We start from the raw sequence: 19,317 nt of genomic DNA, 5'->3' as shown, positions 1-19,317 counted from the left end.
AGAACACACATTTCAGTGTTAGTATCACCTGCTTGTGCCATCTAGCTTCATAGCTATGAGCACTGTGACAACCAACCCTTGTCTCCCCTACAGGTGTAGTACTTGCTACTAATATTGCATTGATTACAACAGTGGTCATTACTTTAATGCACATGAACAGCACAATTAATTAATGAACATACCCATTGCAGTTTTCTCTTTGCTGTATTGTGCTATTTTAAATCATTTTGCAATGTATCTTGCCTTTTTCCAGGATCACTTTGATGAAAAGAAAAGGTTCTAAATGTATTAGCAGTTGGGTTACCTTTTCTTTCTTTTAACCAGATATACAGTTAAACTTGAACCTTAATAAACAGCTCTTTAATCAGACAGACGTTGAAAAACAGATCTACCAGTTGCTGGAATGTCCTTTTAAGTTTTCATTTTGTAATGAAGTATATATCCTTTTCAAAATACTACATATTAAGTAGAACCGCCCCTCGAAGACTTGAAAAATGTCCATACTGTTTGGTAGAAAGCACTCTACACCGCCCAGTTTACACAGTAAAGTCACACCATTGACGTTACAGCACCCAGTGGTGTGTAAATACATTGTGCAGGACAGCAGCCAATTGTTGGATTCAGTGTTTTTAATTATTTGAACTTGCCACCGCCCACCACTAATCACGTGGAATTGTAGGTGCCTCTCTTGGAGGGTGAGAGCGCTGTCAGTCACTTAGTTTCCATTGCAACGCTGACCGGCAAATTTGTGAGAAGGGAGGCTGGGACGAATCTGTTCTTCGGAAAGTGCCAAAGGTGTGTAAATCTTTACCTATTTTCAAGAGAAAAGTTAAATATCAAGTTGGAAATAGCGAGTATACTAAACTACAGTAGGAGTCAGAAGCATGGAATTAGTTTTGATAAATAATTTGTGTTTAGTAACCTGAAAACTAAAGTTATTTTAAACATAGCGTTCAGATATACATTTAATTTACTGTATTACGAAGTTATATTACGTTGTTTGTTATTAATACGATGAAAATTGAAGGTCACTGATTGTTGCTTCCCTCGCCTGGGAGGAATGTATCAGGCGAGCCCAGACCTAGGTTTGATCTCGGGACTAGGGAGCTGTTGATTATTAGCATTATTACACGATTATAATTTGGAATTTAGAACGATGCATTAATACTAATTTAATATTCTTGCAAAACGCTTGTAAAACTAAGTTAGCAGATGTTTTTTTTTTGGGAGGGGGGGTGCTTTTCATGGTAGGTACATAACAAATTCAAGTTTTTGGGCAGAGTATCTATTTATTTATTTTTATTTTTAATTTGTCATATCGTTTTACCCACTGACATAATAGTTTGGCATATAGTACATTATTTCAGTCAGCCTGTTAGAAAGAAATTAAATATTGAAAAATAAAGGTGGTTTAAAGTATCCCTCAGTGTGGCATGAACTGGCAGAAAAACAGCAAGTCACATTTCAATGACTTAACCATTTTTTGCTTGGCATCAGTTATGCACAGTTCACTCTACCATTTTAACACAGATAAGTGAGTTTAAAAAATGGAGACATTTGAGGATAATAAAATACCCAGATGCCTGTGTGTTTTCACCTGATTCAGGTACTGGAAATAATCTGGACATGTCTGTTTGCAGAGAATGTAGTGTTTATATTTATAACTTAAATTATAGTAGTGTGTGCATTTTACAATCCCGACTGTTAATAGTGGCTTAACAATGTTGCTGTAAGGGAGTGACTGAGTTAATGAGTGTCAGATCTGTTGTGTGTATTTATCCAGTGATGTAAGCCAGATTCGTGATAATGGAAGCAATTCTGATGATAACTGTTTGTTTTACCTGCCTTTAATATACAACTGGGGATATGGAACCTCCATAGTCAGAAAGGTAGGTCTGTCGTTCCCCGATAAGTAACATCACAAGCACAGTAATACCTGGAGTGTTATCTGTGGGGTAGTTATTTGGAAAGCAGAAGTGGATGTTTCATGACTTTGACTTTTAATTGAACTGATAATTTGCTTTAATTAGTCTGTTTTATTGCAGATTTCAAGTTAGCTATAACATTTTATAAGTACTTGAACTCTGCAACTTTAAGAGCTGAAAACAATTAACGGTCTTAAGCAAATTATTAGTTAAATTAAAGGTTTAGTTAAGTAATTGAGAGCTGAGTTGGAATGAAAACCCGAACACCTACGGGGTCCCCAGGACTGGTTTTGAGAACCCCTGGTCTAGAGAGATCTTTTGGAACCTTTTATATTTGAGAAGTTGCACGTCCCTTCCCCTCAATAATGAGCAACTGTACCAAGTGAAGAATTTATTGGCCTTTTCTGTATTTAATTTAACTGGGAGTTGTCTCAGGACAAACAGCATGGAGTCTGAGTCACTGCATTTGTGTGTTAGTGTATAAATGAACGATACGTTAGAATATGTTTGCAAAATTTACATCCCTGTTGTTGGTTAAATTATTTATCTTTTGAAATTGATTCATGGTTAACTGGAATAACTATGGATGACTAATATTAATAGTGTTTTTTTATGTTGCCCCCTTGCCACTGTAACCTCCTTGCCTCTTTTGCAAACCTATTGCATCCACCCATTGCACTCCCCCTGTACTAAATACTTTATATATTTTTAACAGATTATGGTCTAGATGTATGTAAATTCGACAGCGCCCTAAAAATGCATTTTAATCCAAGATCACATTGATTTTGATGAAATACAGATTCCAGGGAGATCAGTGAACTTTGGTTGTCTTGGCGTTGTTTCAAACAAAATTTCATTCTACAGTTTTTGTGTATGAAAGAATAATGAATTACTACCTTGTTAGTGAGGCCTCGTAATTTAGCATCAAGTGCCAAGAAAGAACGTAGTGGTACTACTTGAACTTCTACAATTGCTTTGGATATGAATTAATAGCCAAGAAGAGCTGTGAATGTTTTGTGCTGGGCCTGCCTCAGATGGTGAAAGATGGTTTGATGTATCTTTAGGGTATTTGTATACTTATTGAAGACCAATGCTTGACAAATGCCTGCTTTGTACACTATAGTGATACAATGTAGATACTGGTCAGGTAGGAGGGAAGGAAGCCCAATTTAAATTGTCAGCCCTGTTTCCAGGGAAATGTCACAAATTCCAGGCATGGCACATTTGACTCAGTTGGTTCAGATAACTGTCTCTTTCAGGTCCTGGTGTTTCAGGATGACTGGTCTTACTGTTCGCTGTCAGCAAAGCGTAATAGGAGTTCACTGTAGAAGAGTGTATACACTGTATGATAACAAAGAACAGGCATTTATGTCCTATAGGGTGTAATTGAAAATGGGCATGTTAAAATGGGTACACCTTTGCCAATCAATTGAATGAGTCAAAGTGTTGACTTGCATTTTGAAATGTAAGTAGGAATGCTCTGCAGTTCTGTAGGCTGCTTTTCCCCACAGCCTGGGAGCTTTCATGTTGGATTAGCGGGGCAAGAAAAGAGATGGGATAGGGATTAGAAGAAAGAAGAACATACTTTACTGTGCCAAACCTGGACATGGCGTACTGTAATCAGATCTGTTCACTGCTCTTCTTGCTATTTGACAATCCAAGTAGAATTCTTTTTTTTTCACCTTTACTTGGCAAATCTGGTTGTACAGTAATAAGGTGGCTCCACGTGTTTGCAGTGATGTGGCCAAAAACACTTTAAAACAATACAGATAAGAAGTGAAGGTTAGGATCCTGCCAGTGTCACTCCAAAACAAATCTAAAACTATTAAAATGTGCTAATGAGAAATCAGAAAAGGGTTCTGTGTCTCAATAAATGAGCCTTTACCTGCAGCCTTTCCTGAAGCCTGTTTCACACACAAGTGTCTCTACTGAACCGTCTGAGACGTTTAAAAAAATTATTTAAAATACCCGTTTGCACGAGATTGCACCATATATAATACCGTCATAACCCTTTCACACAGCCAAAGGGATCATGTGAGTAGAACTTTCAAACCTGCCAGTCAACAGGCAACGGCAGTTTGCCCAAAGTCCATTCTATTTGTGAATTCACCTCCTCGTCAGCCTGTAAAGTTGACGATCCCTTAACTTATTCCAGGTTCCAATTACTACCTTGTTCTTGATCAACCATTGAATTTGAAAAAAATGAAAGCGTGTAACAAAAAATACAACACATCCGGTGTACAGTCCTGTGGGACATTGACTTTCAATCCACGGCCACTAGAGCGCTTCAGTGCCGTCATAGCCATTCACACAGGCAGTTATGACGGTCCAGTGCCGTCTCCGAACCACCTTGCGAGGTCATTCAGAGACGGCATAAAATGTGACGGCTCTGTGACGGTATAGGCAATTTTCACAGACCAAAATCCTGCGTCCGTCATAACTCGTCTGTGTGAAAGGGATAATAAACCAAACTGCCTTCACCCTGGAGATTTAATAAAGTGTGTTGGAGGTTAGGCAGTCTCTGTGGGGGAATAGGTGTGCAATAGTTAAAACAGCCTGGTTCCTTGGCATTGGCAGTTGAGATCCTTGAATGGGCCAGTACTTGGAAGTTGATGGATAACCTTGAATGAGAATTATGCAACTTGACTGTAAACTATTTGACTGTAAATATTTACAAAAATGTGTTGCTGAAACCTGGGACACCTTCATGGAAAAAGGAAGACCAAGTTGAAAACCTAGGGCAGGTCACAATACATTGCTGGAGAGCGCTGAGAAGACTACGTAATAATTCATGATGATTTCTCTTGCTAAATGTGCAAGGCTTGGTTGGTTGATGTACTGTAGAAAAGGGTTGGTCTAACATGTAATAATAATATTGTTTTGCGCTCAAATGTCATGCATTGGCTTGTTTTGCTGGGGGCTTGATAATGGTAATGTAATTATACTTCATGCTGATCGTGTCTTACCTTGCAAACTCTCAAGCACATGAAAGATGAACTGGCAAAGACACTGATCTTGTTAGTTAGAAGCAGTCCCCACTTTACCATATTTATAAAAAAAAAAAAAAAAAAAAAACATATGCTGCAATAACAGCTGTGTAGTTTTGACAGAATCAATTGCCTGGATCAATAGGCATAACCATTTCCAGTTAATTGTAAGATACAGAGATGAGACAATATTTGGGATTCCATTTCGAAGGAACGGGATAAGCCTGATATGTATGATTTATTGCCGTATATGTTAACGAATATGCACTTCTCATTAGCACATTTTAATAGTTTTAGATTTGTTTTGGAGTGACACTGGCAGGATCCTAACCTTCACTTCTTATCTGTATTGTTTTAAAGTGTGTTTGGCCACATCACTGCAAAGGTATCTTGTCGCCTGATGAAAAATCGCATTGCGTCTGGTGTGTAGCGGACGTTAGACTTGGACTCCTTGCAACATGTCCTTCCCTTATTTAGTAGCATATCATGTATTTAGCTACATTTTTACTGTTCGAAACATCATGTTTTGTTACTCCGTGATACTCAGAAAAAGAGTGTTTTAATTGGTTAACCTTACAAAATAATTAAGTTAAAATGTACAGAAGAGTCCAGCAACACTTTAAGATGGTGTTGTGTCACCACATCATAGACCACATTTCCTGACATAATGTGGAATTCCTCTGTTAACATCATCAGAGATACTGAGTAAATTGGTCTATTAGACGGATACTGTATATCTTAAGGGTTTCTTTTCTTTCTAATTACGATACACTGCATTCTGTGTGGAAATAAGGAGTAGCCATCAAAAATAATGAATGTAGGTTTAGACCTAAAGGGCCAACCCAGCTGCTTTAACCAACAGGAATTGTGTAGAACAACTTGTAAACAAAAAATTAAAAGCAATATAATGCTCGTTCTGGCAAGTACAATACATGCCACTGGCTTTTGTTACAAAAACAATATGTTTTTGGTAATGTGGCGTGCCTTCCTTTTCCTTTCAAAGCCAGCTTGACTTTAAAGAAACGTGGTTCATTCCTTGTTGCTGTCTGCAATGAAATTGTGGCAGTTTGAGGAAATAAACTTTTTTCTGTTGTGCTGGAGGAAAAAAAGGTGTATTGAATTTGAGTGTAACAGTTTTTTTTCCCCCCTTCAAACAGTAGTAGTTCAATGCATCATATACAGTGTTATATATATCTATATATATCTATAATATAATAATCTTATATATAAATGTATGTGTTTGTCACAATACAGTATATATGTTATATATATTAGTATATATATATATATATATATATATATATATATATATATATATATATATATAATATAAATAAATAAATACACTACAGTTTCTATGAGAGCTAGTGCTTAATCAACAAAACACCTCAGTGTGAGATTGCATATGGTGGAGATCAAAATACTATAGGAATCTTTTGACACAAACATCCATTTTGCATGAAAAATATACATGTCAAGTAAATATCCTTTACAAACAGACACCAAATAGTACAGAAGCTGCTGTTTGATTGAGCACTCTCTGTTTGCAGTTTAGACTGAAGTGCCTCAAGCCACACAAGGAACAATGGTGCAGGTTGGTTACCTGGTTTGCACAGCCCTACCCCTTACAGAACCGGTCTGACCGCTCTATCCTTCACTGACTCGCATTGAGGATTTTGAAGGTTCTTGCTGCCTGTTAACTGTTGCTAGAGTTGTGTTTTAAAGCAACATTTTGCTAGACAGATTGGAGACGCCTCCTGGGCTCAGCTTGGTAATTCCAGTAACCCTCGTGTGGACCAAAAGGAACAATAACATAAGTGATTTAAGGTAGGAAAAAACTTTGTTTACAATAGTCTTTTTCTTGGGGTAAAGATTTATACCTACGTTGTGGTAAAATATGATAGAAATCATAGTCTAGCACCAGGTTGGGTGTCTTAATGTCTGTTTAGGGTAGAGACCAAGTTTCTGCAAGTCCCAGCAGTGTTAGTGCTTTGTCTTTTTGTTACATTGATTTGTTATCCTAAATCGACAAAAAATCAGAACCTGTCAGTACACATTCCATTTACACCTGTTTTAATACAACAGGTCTGTACCCTGTAGAGGTTAGATTTTGCTACTTTTTAAATTTTGACCAAATTTAAAGGTACGGTGTTGTGAAAAAGTATAGTTTTGGTCTAGTTTGAGTGGTTGTATAACTCAAAAGAAGAAATAATAATAAATTTGAACAGTGAGGCCTGAGTTACTAAAGTATGTGTGGGTCTAAGTCCAAGTTTAAATGAATCTCCCTGGTCCCAGCAGTGAGGGAAACCACAGAGGCAGAGAAGGAGATCAGCTGTTGATGCTTGCACTGTAGTAGTCCATAATACAGTGAAACCTATCTAATCTGGCATCGCTTGGGACTGAACATTTTTGCTGGATTATACAGTATACTGGATTACAGAGGTATTGCAAAATCCAATAGGTTACCTAAACAAAACAAAACTTGCAGTACATACAGTAAAGAAGTGTCCAGGTATAACCTATAGTTTTATCAGTCTTCAGGAGTTTACTGTAGCTGTACCATACCTGCGAGATGTGCATATTTACACAACATACTGGACTGCACTGTCTGAATTCAACAACATGCTGGTTTGTAGAGTGGCTGAATTGGACAGGTGTTACTGTATTTAATTGGCTGATCTCTAGCACTACCAGATAACATAGAAATGTCTTCAAATTGGAGGGATTAGTGCATTTTACTGATGTGTATCACTATCACTCTTGTAATGAAGTTATGTAAAAATAACAATGTACCATGAAACATAATGCAAGTAATACCTGTATGGTATGACATTTCATCATAGCACTATTTGTGTACTATACCTGTTAATCACTTGGCACTATTAGCAGAAACTCTGTACAAAGTTAAACAGGTGAGATTGTGTTCCCTGTCACTGCCTCGGACCGTTGAAACATTTGCATTGTGGTTAGTCATGCTTTAAAAGGTGCTGGGTGACTCTGTGATAGCATTCCTTGATTTCCTTCCAATGGCAGCAGAATAACTGGTGTAAAGGTCACTTCCTAACAGTGACCCAGACAGAGAAAGTAGAATTCAGATTGGAATCTGGGAGTTTCAGAATTGAACAAAGATGTTGAACAGAGTTGGTGTGATGTAATCTATTTAACTGAATAAGAGCATAACTAAATAATAAAGAGTGTCGCAGCGTTGAAGGCTGAAGAGGTTTCCGCATCCTTGCACGCTGCATATAGCAGAGAGACAGGAAGAGCAGGCGCAATGTCACATGTGCCTAGTAGGGTTATTCTTAAAACAATGTCAGAAATGCACTCGTATTAGGTTATCTGTGTTTGCTTCCACTAGGCTTTATGAACGTTCCTTGCCAGTCTTTGACTTGTGTACTAGTCAACCTGTTAGTAGTGTGTTGGGAAGCTAAGAGGGACATTTAAACACAAGAGTGTTCTACATACAACATAACAATGTAAGAAAAGTGAGGACAGGAGGCTGCTTGTTCTGTCAGTGCTTGTCGGTAGTTGATTAATTCCAGTCCAGTTAGCTCTGAAAGGATCAGAATTGCTACAGCATGGGTAGATAACCTGTTCCATGCACTCTGTGTAAAAATGTGTCTCCCGCTTTCTGTCCTGTGCCGACACCATTCAGTTACCAGTCACGTCCTCTTGTCCTGGTCTTTTGTTTGGATTGAAGGCCTTTTACAGTTTGTTTGGATTTCAAGGTCTTTTACAGTTGATGGTTTTAAAAATGCACTTGATTCAAGGCACACTAGCTATGAAACATTTTGAGGCTTGAAGAGAAGTGTTAAATGTGTCCAGTTAATCAAATAATTAGACCAATTAAGTAATTGAGAGCTCGGGTGGAACGAAAGCCAGAAGACACTGCGGCCCTCCAGGAATTGAGTTTGACACCCCTGGTGTAACTGTCTTCATGACTCATACCTCTCTTCAAAGCCGCTATGTCCTATTTGTAATGCGGAACAAAACAACACTCATTTTCATGAGCACTGTCTGTGTGTGAGAATGGTTGCTGTAAGACATTTCCAACAGCAGCTAACAACTTGCAAAAGCAGAAAACAGAATTAAAGCATTTCTCTCTTTACATTCCCTTGTAAAACTACCAGTAAAAGCTTTTTTTTGGTTTGGTTTTGTTTTGTTGTCTTGTGAACGAATAACTGGTCACCTGCTCTAAATGGTTGTTCTTGATCTCTAAGCTAAACAAAGTGTCTGTGTTTTGTAGCAAAATACCCCCACATGAAGTTATGGACAAGACAAATGAAATGAAAATGCAGTGATGTCAGTTCTTTGATAAAGCTGTGTTACCACAGTTGAGTATTACATGGAAAGCTCAGGGCTCTCTCATGCACAGTAACCCTTCATGGTCCAGTTGCATGACCACTGCAGCATACAGTGTGTCAAGCTTGGGCTGCAAGATGCAAGATCAGAAGGATCTTCTGGTTTTCAGTTAGCCCTGCAATGTGAAACCTGAATAATGTCTTGATTTACTTGGCTCTGTATTAGTTGGGGCTTTTTGGAATAAGGTCATGAGGTTTGCCTTACAGTATAATCTAAGATCTCCTATTTTGTTGTAGGATATCACTGTACTTGTAAATCTGTGCAGCTTTCCTTGCCATGTGATGTGTTGTGGTGTGTGAGTTTATTTATAAAGCTGTGTTCTTCTCTGGGTGGTAGCAGTATTGGTAATACATTAAACCTTACTGAAACTGCATCGTTTGGGACTGGAAATTTGTGCTGCATTATACAGTGTGCTGTATTACAGTAGTATTACAAAATCTAATACTGTACCTAAAAAAGAGCAACAAAACAGACAAACCATTTGAACACGTAATCTATTCCAGTCACAAAGTAAAAGTAGTGTCCAGGTATACCAATTTCCATTTGCTTTCTCCGTTATGTGCCAGCAGGGCATGTGTGTATTTACACAACATACTTGATTGTAAATTTAGAAGAGTCACATGACTTGGTGCACAGTCAGATCTACATTGGTTTTACCCAGACTTCTGGGACTTTCACACCTAGTTTTAATTTTTGTATTTTAATTTTCATATTTGTAAAGACTTGTTTCTTACAGATCTTCACCTGCGTTTTTAAGAGCGGCAGACTCTACTGGAAATGGCCATTAATGAGCTGACGTCGAGAGCAGTGCTGCTGTACGACGAATGGATTAAAGATGCTGGTGAGTTTCACTCTGAAACACTATTGCTACTAAACTGTAGTGGTGACAGCAACCAAGGAACAAACGACTGACTATCCCTGAAGCTAAATAGCTCTACAAAAACCAGATGTTTTACATGTTTATTTCCCTAGTCTAATCTAGATGTTTTACATGTTTATTTCCCTAGTCTAATCTAGATGTTTTACATGCTTATTTCCCCAAATCTAATCTAGATATTTTACATGCTTGTTTCCCCAAATCTAATCTAGATGTTTTACATGCTTGTTTCCCCAGTCTAATCCAGGTGTTTTACATGCTTCTTTCCCCAAATCTAATACCGTAGTTTATCATTTTGTTGCTATTTAATATAGAGTTATTTTGTTATGCTTGTCAGAATCCAGAGTCGTAACACTGGGTTGAAACATTGTTGCTGTGTGTGGAATTGCTTATCTCTGTATTTTCACTTGATTGTTTTGATTTGGGTTATGTGCAACTGTGCTGAAGCAAGAAGGCATGACTTATTTAATTGCATAAGGTCATAAAATGGTGGTAGTCACATTATATTTACACCTATTCACTTTTTTTCCTTTTACAGTTAAATAAGTAATTATTCTTTACATTGTGATTACAATTTTATGGTGTAGTGTTGGGACTAAACAGCTTTCATAAACTTTCAGCTCTGCCAGATCTGGCAGAGTTGAAAGGTCATAATGTCACATGATTATTCAGGTGCATTTGTTTTTTGACATGAGTTTTATCTCAAGGTTTGGGATTCAGTATTAAGTATTCTAGGCCTTGCATATTCTTAATTTTACCTCTCTTTTTTTTTTCTTTTTTTTTCTCTTCTAAACTAATGCAGACCCCAGAACTGAAGACTGGCCCCTCATGTCCTCTCCACTGCCTCAGATACTCATTATCGGAGCATACATTTACTTTGTGACCTCACTGGGACCAAAGTTGATGGAAAATCGGAAACCGTTCGACCTCAAACAGATCATGGTTGTCTACAATTTCAGCATAGTGGCGTTTTCTATATACATGTGTTATGAAGTAAGAATACATATGTTTAAATTAATCTGAAAATGCATGGCTGTGTGTTTTAATACAAGTCTGTGTGATGGGTTTTACAGTAAGTTAGTTTAGTTTCGTAGGTTTACTAAATACATTGTCTCACTACAATACCAGTGACACAGATAAAGGTTGAGATTTGATAATCCTATACCATTTCTTTGCTGTAGAAGGTTTCTCATACAGTGCATTCAGGATAATGCCCTGTTCCTGATAAGAATTCTCCATTTCTATTTGTGGAAGTGGGAAATCAACTATGCTGTTTTGTTCCCACTGTTACTTTAAATGCCTAAAGTTGCACAGTAGAAAGTGGGATTCTCTACCTCTTATCCGCACTAAATCAGAACAAATGTCCTTCAGATAAGGATTATGAGGGGTCTGGTTTTATGTGTTTTGCAATGGACACACCAAATACATTGTCACAAAAAGCAAGTTCTGTTTGAAGCATTAAAAAAAAAATACGATTGAATTTCTTTCTCTAATCTATCTGAACAAAACCCAGATGTGTTCTTTTTTTTTTTTTTTTGGATGGCAGCCTGGTTTGAGTTCCAGTTCAGTACAGTGAGGCAGTGTTCTTGCCCACCTGTAGAAAGAATCCACATCAACAGAGCGAACTGGTGTGGATTCCAGTCTGCTGCACAGCAAGTTTGCTGCTTGTGTGTTTATTTTTAATGCTTTGTGATTCAATCTGAAACAGTCTCCCTGGGATAAGAGTAGTTTATTCAGCATCCACATTGTACTGTTATTTCTGCTTACAAAAGAACATTAAAAAGCAAGTAGGTTCAGATTTCACTTTGTTTTGTTTTCCCTGTTTCTTCACGGTGTTGTAATTTTTGCAACTATGCTGAAGTGGTTCCAACTGCAGTTAATCGCATACTGTTTATTTTTCTTTATTTATTTATTTTTTAAAGTCATCTGTTAAGGTGGTTTCATCGGAGTAGTTTCAGGAGCTGCTCTTCAATTTTAGATCCCTTCTGTAGATATTTGTAGCATAGGCTAAATCAACAAATTTATTTCCATTTTAATTTTTTTTTTTTTTTCACTGCCAATACTGTGCACTAGATGGTGCTGTCACGTACTAATAGAAATACATAAATAAGACACTGGCTGTCAAACCTACAATACATGTTTACAGCTCCTTAAACAAGTGTGTGTGATATATAATCTCACAGTACACCCTCACTATAATGCCCTTCATTATAACAAACCTTTGGCTATAAGGAACCTGGACCCCAAATACAAATAAAATGAAAAAAAAATATTATGTAAACACACACTGTCAACCTCCCAGTCTGTGCTCACAGATGCCACCTCCGCAGTGAAGTCAACTCTTGTCTTAATGAATAATATGCGCTGTTAACTATGCCTCCCAAAAGAAAATAATTTTATGTTAGAACAAAGCTGGAAACATAGATCGTTTGAAAAAAGCAGTAACTCAGACATATCTCTGTCGTGAATATAGGTTGTCAAAAAGCTCCTCTTTTTTTTGGCTTGTTCAGCAATCATGCGGCAAAGCAAACAAACAAAAAAAAAAAAACTTGAGGATTCGATTAACTTTTCATGTTAAACTTTTCATGTCGGGTTGATTTGGAATAAAAGCTCAGTTTGGGATTCTTACATGTTGGATTAAGATTTGATGCGCTTTTGAAATGATTCACGTCAGATTGGTTTTGAATAAAAGTTCAGCTTCAATTCAGGATTTTTGCTTTTTGTACTGCGTTTCAATTCATTAACAAATAGGATAAAAAAAGGCAGAATACCGCATACATGAGACGAACAAGTACATGTAACTCTACTTGTATTCACAATCTCATCTCATTAACTTACTTCAACAGTTGGAAATTTCTGATTTATAAAACAAATATGGTTATAACTAAAGTACAGCAACGATCTCCACATTGCAGTGATGCATCTATACGAACAAGAAAAATAGCAGAAAGACTCGGTCTACTGAAAAGCACTGTGTGGGCTATTATTGGCAAACACAACAGAACAGGAACTACTGCAACTAGCTGCAGGAAGACCAAGAAATATTTCTGCAAAATCTGAAAGAGGAATCGTCCAGACAGCCCGACAAAAGCTGAATTTCTACTTTTAATTAATATCTTTCAATAAAACAAACGGTCTAATTTGGTCTCACATGTCTTCTTTCCTATAAAAAAGGGGGTTATCCAAAAGTATAAAGTTTAAGCAATTCATTTTTTCTTTTCTCTCTGCCTTAAATGAACAGTTTCTTATGGCTGGCTGGGCGACGGGCTATTCATTCCGCTGTGACATTGTGGATTACACAAACTCACCTAAAGGACTAAGGGTAAGCTCATAGCTTCAGTACCAAGCATGCTGGGTTTCCTTGTGTGTGTACAGCAGGGGTTCCCAAAGTTTTGGTGCTGGAGGGCCAACTTCCGGAGGTTCCATGGGATGGGGGGGCCATACAAGAAAATGCACCACTCATGAAACTGAAATATGTCTCAAATCATACCTTTTTTTATTTCCTATACATTTTTGTATTTAAATTAATAATCTATATTACTACCACTGCAACACCAGCAGCTTTGAAATGTATTTGTATTTTATCTTGTGTCTTGGTGCCACAACAGGCTTAGGTTTGAGCACCAATATCATGCTGTCATATCTTACATTGTCCTGGTCAAAACAATTAAATACCGAAATAGATACTCTTCAAACTATACCAATTAAACTCTTTCCTTTAGTAGTGAGACAGAATGGGGGGGCCGCACTTTGGGAACCCCTGGTGTACAGCAATGAAAAAGATAGCAAGATTAAAGGGAAGTTATTTTTGAAGTAGATTTGCATGTGATCCAGTTCCCCCAAAAAGATCAATGTTTTCCCAGTGCTGCCACCTAGTGGTTTAAATGATTTTGTGTGCCTGTTCCTTAATAAATTGGCCATTTATTTATTTATCTATTTATCTATTTATCTATTTATTTATTTATTTATTTATTTTATTCCAGATGGCTTGGACCTGCTGGCTTTATTACTTTTCAAAGTTTATTGAGTTACTAGATACAGTAAGTACTGATTGTCAACTTTTTTTTTTCATAAGGCTGTTTTTTTTTTTTTTTTTTTTTTTTTTTTTTTTTTTAAAGTAATAAATATGTGAAAATGAAAAGTCTACATGTTAAAGTATTTAACTGAACATTTTGTGTTATGAAATGTTATTATTTAGATTGTACCCCATCATAATTTAAATATGGTATTAAAATATGTGTAACTAAATGTAAAATATATCTGACTGTAAATACTAAGCAAAGTATATATGTTTTTGTTGGATACAAATTAGTTTTAACACTAAACAAATGTTTACACAAGTCTTAAACTTTTTATTTAACACATGTACATTTTACAACCTAACTTTTGAAGTAAATCCATGAAACAGAAGGTCATGTCAAAAAATGCCTGTCCTCTGTGTTGATCGTTCTGAAAGTAGAATAGAACCAGTGATCCTTGGTTGATGCAGTTTTATACAATGACATAGTTGGGTGTGAATTTTTTATTCTTAATTATTTTTGCCAACCATTTCTAGTTCTATTCATATTCTCCAGAGATGTCCTGCAATGTTTTTGTGTAGAAGATCAGTGTATTTGTTTACCATGTATGTGTTTGGTTTTGTTTTTCCTCCTCGCAGGTCTTTTTTGTACTCCGAAAAAAGAACAGCCAGATCACGTTTCTTCATGTCTATCACCACTCCATCATGCCATTCACTTGGTGGTTCGGAGTCAAGTTTGCCCCAGGTATTTCTTCCTTCCTCATTTATGCTCGGAGGTTGTGAGTATAATATTTTGGATTTGGTTCCTAATCTAATTTATCAGTTAAACATTATGTATTTTTAAAAGTACCAGAGGATTATCCAAATCTGCCTTTAGTTCAGGTCAATTGAATGATTAAACTCAATGTGTGGATCTTTCTAGAAAATAGGGTGTTACTATAAAGGTGCCCCATCCTCATTTTGTGGTTGATGCAGCTTGCTTGTTTCTAGCATTCGTCTTTGGGTTATTGTGCGTATGAATCATATAACACAAGCCTCTGCAGCCATCGGATGGAAACAAGACAGTTCTGACAGAGCTGTAAACACAATTGGCAACAGTGGTTTTAAAAGGGTTAAAGGTGTAGTATCAAAACTGCTGATCACAGTTTCAGACCAGTTCCACAGATAGACAGTCTGTCATGTGAAAAATAATTCTTACGATACATTTCCAAGAAACTGCAGCAATCCCTCCCTTTAGTGACTTACAGTGGTTGAAATAAGACTCATTCTGTATAGCAGTTTCACCCACTCCAGGTTTTACTACAAGCTTGATTAGCCACAGTGTATAGGTAACAAGCTCAGGTGTGTCTTATTAAACTCCTAGTAAAACCAGGAATGGATCAAACTGCTGTGCAATGGATGCCTCATTTCTGTCACTGACCAGTCCTTTGCAAACTACAGATTGGCTGACCTTCAATGATCTGCCATTTCCTAAAGGCATGTGACAGTGGTCCTTATTTTTCTGGTTGCAGTCTGGGATACAGAGGCTCACCCTAGTTGGGCACCCACTGTAATTCCCCTGTCAAATATATGTAAATATTTATGCCTTCCATAGATATTTGTAGCATAGGCTAGATCACTAACTGTGCTGTGGATTGGAGATTATTGCAAAACCAGGCATTCTCTAAAGCAGTCATAGAAACATATGTACCTATTGATACCACTTCAGGGTTTAGTAATCCAGGTGCTGCATCTGAAAACAAAAGGTGTTAAGGGTCACTCAGACAAGTACTAAACAAGTGTTAATAGTTTGTTGAAAATCTGATGTATATTTTATGGGTGGAGTTCACACAAACAGATGTAACCTCGTGAGTTTTGTTTTTTGAAGGTGTGGAAATACAAGGGGTACTTTCTTGCTACGAATCCATCTCTTGTCCGGTTTCTCACATTCTAGCCACAGTCATACAAATAAAAGCAAACATTCAAAGCTGTTTGATTCCCGCAGGTGGACTGGGGACGTTCCATGCTCTTTTAAATTCCATCGTCCATGTTATCATGTACTCCTATTATGGATTGTCTGCTATGGGGCCAGCCTATCAGAAGTACTTATGGTGGAAAAAGCACATGACTACCATTCAGCTTGTAAGTATCTCCCAAGCTTTGTTACATTTTTCTGAAATAGTTCAATTTGTGAAATAGTACAATTTCTTTAAATAGTTATGGTTTGGTTTAATACATTATTTGTTTGTTGTTGTATACCAAGTGAAGAAGCAGCTGCTTGGGTTTGTGATTGCTGCTTAGAGAACAGCAATCCAAGTAGCTGTTTCTTCACCTGTTTCACTTGGAATGGTAAATTAGCCCAGTCCACAGCTATAAACCTCATCTGTGGAGAGTTTATCTGAATAATTGGTTTACAGCATGCAGCTCTAATAGTATTTTGCTGCTTCTTGTTTCACAAGTACGAGTGCCTCCTGTACTGAACAGAGTTCAATAGAAATATTTACAATAACCTATTCCAGAGTAAAGCTGTATGACACGTGCTTAATTGAAAAGGCTATGTTTAACAAACGCAATCCAAACTAAGTAAACCTGGATTATGAAGTCTTGTGGTTATAGATTACAGCGCCATCTACTGTCCACTCTTTGCTGCTACCATGCTTATGTTCTAACTGTGGTGTTGATGTTGTCACCATTGTGTGTTTTAACAGGCCCAGTTCATCCTGGTCACAGTCCACATTAGTCAGTTTTTTTTCATGAAAGATTGCTCCTACCAGTATCCTGTTTTCCTCTACATCATTTGTCTGTATGGATGCATCTTTCTACTGCTGTTCCTCAACTTCTGGTACCATGCGTATACCAAAGGCCAGAGGCTACCAAAAGCTGTGAAGAATGAACTAAACAAGAACAAAGAACAGTGAAGACCTTGAATACAAATCTGCCCTTTCTGCTAGCGACAATCTTCAGTGGTGTGGGAAATAAATGTACACAGTGTAAATTTATACATTTTTTCTAAAGTATTTGATTGTAACTTTTTATATCTTGAAAAAAACATTGAAAGTTAATATGCTGCTGTTACCAAAGTATATAACCTGACAGTTTTGTATCCCTGCCTGGTATAACTGTTTAAATCGCTGACAAATCATTTAGGTTTTAAGCCAAATTCTTGTGTTCATGAACTACACAAGATGGTAACCATAAAGCACTTTGTCAGGTGCTATAAGCAGCCCTTGTATCGGGGTCCTTGAATGATAACTAATACTGTTTAAGATAGTTATGCTACTTAAAGTAATTTATTAAAAGGAAACATGTCATGTGTATGTGTGTGACATTTGTCACAGAGTTGCTTGTATTCTCTATATTTTATTAGAATGTTGCCTATTTGTATAATTGTACTCAAGTTATGTTTTAATGTTAAAAAAAATAAAATTGTAACCATGTGTCACAACGTTCTGTAATTTGGTATATGTGACACATCTTTGAAGCATGAACACATTCCACAAGGAGCAATATTTATGTAACTATCTTCTATTGGTGATGTAAAGGTCTTGAAAGACCTTTTCTTGGTACCCATGATTGACAGGGATTGAATGCTCTGGATTTAAGCTATTGAAATCCATGTTGTGATGAAGTTATGACCTGTTGCCCATGTTGTACTTTAATGTTTTTCACACAATTACAGTATGATCATTCAGAGAAAGAAGAGCAGGTGGCTTAATGTGACATCAAAGCAGACAAGACAATTTAAATGAATCCTTTCCTAGAATTTGCTGTCATTTCAGATGCATTGATTTGTAATATCCAATACCACATGCTTTAAAATTACTATCCTATACTAAACATCTGCGAAAAATCATAATAGTGCCCAGTGCTGTGGGGTTTCTGATAGAACTGTAGCAGTGGACAGTACTTTTTCAGACAGTTGTGCCAGTGCTTCATTAAAGATTGCTGATGTACTGTATATAGCTCTTCCTTAGCTTTATTGTGTTGTAATGAATGTCTATTTTGTAGACATGAACCACAGTTAAGTGTAGAATTTTTTTTTTTTTCAATCTGTATTTTGTGCCAAAAATAAATGTGATTCAGACAATTTACCTATGTGTGTTCAATGTATATTTATGTGTTCAAGCTTGCACAATGTATTATTAGGCTTCCAAGCCAAAGGCTGGGAAGCCTATTGTTATTGTTAGTTTTTTTTTTTTTTCTTCCCAAAACTTTAAACTGCTGCTGCTTCAAGGCTATGTGACTGATCAGGTTCTGACTTGGCAGGTAACAAGCTGTCATTGGCTGTCAGATGCTGAAAACATGTTGCTGCCGCAAAGTGATTGATCTGAAACTTGGCATATCAGCATCCAAACCTGCATTAAGTTTGCGAAGCAGAAGTTTCTGCTATAAATTTGAATGTCAAAATGGCTGCCACAAATCTTATCAAAACAGGCCCTTAACAGGAAACTGCTGCTGTTTGACCAACAAGCTCCAAACTTGGTAGTTATTGCCCCAGTAACAATGGAATACAAATATGTCAAAATGGTTATGTTTTATAAAACAAGATGGTTGCACAAGATAGTTAAAACTGCCTCAGTTGACAAACCAGTTTATTTGACTAACTCGAAACTTCACAAGCATCATCCTTGACACTGTAGCAACACAACTGACTTTTAAGAAACTCACGTTAAGCAAGATGGCTGTCTGATGCATTTTTGAAAAAAAAATCAAAATTGTCTGTGGAACAGTTGAAGTTGCTGATTTTAAACTTGGCACATTGGGAACTAAACACGTTTAGACAGGTACTGATACTGGGGCTTGGGAGCCATAAAACTGCCTGACAGTTCTAGTTTTTATTTATTTATTTTTTCTTCACAAAACTTTAAACTGCTGCTGCTTCGAAGCTGTGTGACTGATCAGTTTCTGACTTGGCAGCTAACAAGCTGGATAAATTGGCTGTCAGATGCTGAAAAAATGTTGCTGCTGCGTCCTTGCAATTGGCGCTGTGACACATTTTTCAATAAAACCTTTTGAAATCTTCTTGGGATCCGATGAAACGATTGATCTGACACTTGGCATATATTATCAGCATCCAAACCCGCATCAAGTTTGCGAATCAGAAGTTTCTGTGATAAAATGGCTGCCACAAATCTTATCGAATCGTGCCCCTAACAACAAACTACTGCT

At 37.0% G+C, this 19,317-nt stretch overlaps 1 protein-coding gene across 4 annotated transcripts; it reads left to right on the top strand.

Annotated features, from left to right (window-relative positions):
* The first annotated feature begins 697 nt into the window (after positions 1-697).
* On the top strand, positions 698-18,227 carry LOC121316835 (elongation of very long chain fatty acids protein 7-like). Of its 4 annotated transcripts, none has more exons than XM_041252078.1 (8): positions 698-795; positions 10,011-10,115; positions 10,954-11,144; positions 13,393-13,473; positions 14,135-14,191; positions 14,809-14,914; positions 16,154-16,290; positions 16,857-18,227. In XM_041252078.1, exons 2-8 carry the CDS (start codon positions 10,052-10,054, stop codon positions 17,064-17,066), a joined length of 846 nt encoding a protein of 281 aa, XP_041108012.1. In that variant the 5' UTR covers positions 698-795; positions 10,011-10,051; the 3' UTR covers positions 17,067-18,227. The 4 variants fall into 4 exon arrangements, with proteins under 4 accessions (XP_041108012.1, XP_041108041.1, XP_041108021.1 ...); XM_041252107.1 differs by having other exon boundaries at positions 712-795; positions 9,996-10,115; XM_041252087.1 differs by lacking the exon at positions 698-795 and adding an exon at positions 6,332-6,739.
* Positions 18,228-19,317: the final 1,090 nt, after the last annotated feature.

Source organism: Polyodon spathula, chromosome 1 (genome assembly GCF_017654505.1).
Source record: "Polyodon spathula isolate WHYD16114869_AA chromosome 1, ASM1765450v1, whole genome shotgun sequence".
Taxonomy (NCBI): domain Eukaryota; kingdom Metazoa; phylum Chordata; class Actinopteri; order Acipenseriformes; family Polyodontidae; genus Polyodon; species Polyodon spathula.
The sequence above is the reverse complement of the archived record's forward strand: the minus strand, read 5'-3'. Positions and strand labels throughout refer to the sequence as shown.

Bases quoted from the DNA above. Each gene is read 5' to 3' on its own strand.
- LOC121316835 (XM_041252078.1), top strand. From the start codon at position 10,052: ATGGCCATTAATGAGCTGACGTCGAGAGCAGTGCTGCTGTACGACGAA. The intron at 13,474-14,134 runs GTAAGCTCATAG...ATTTTATTCCAG, and splicing joins ACTCACCTAAAGGACTAAGG to ATGGCTTGGACCTGCTGGCT. The intron at 14,192-14,808 runs GTAAGTACTGAT...TCCTCCTCGCAG, and splicing joins TTATTGAGTTACTAGATACA to GTCTTTTTTGTACTCCGAAA.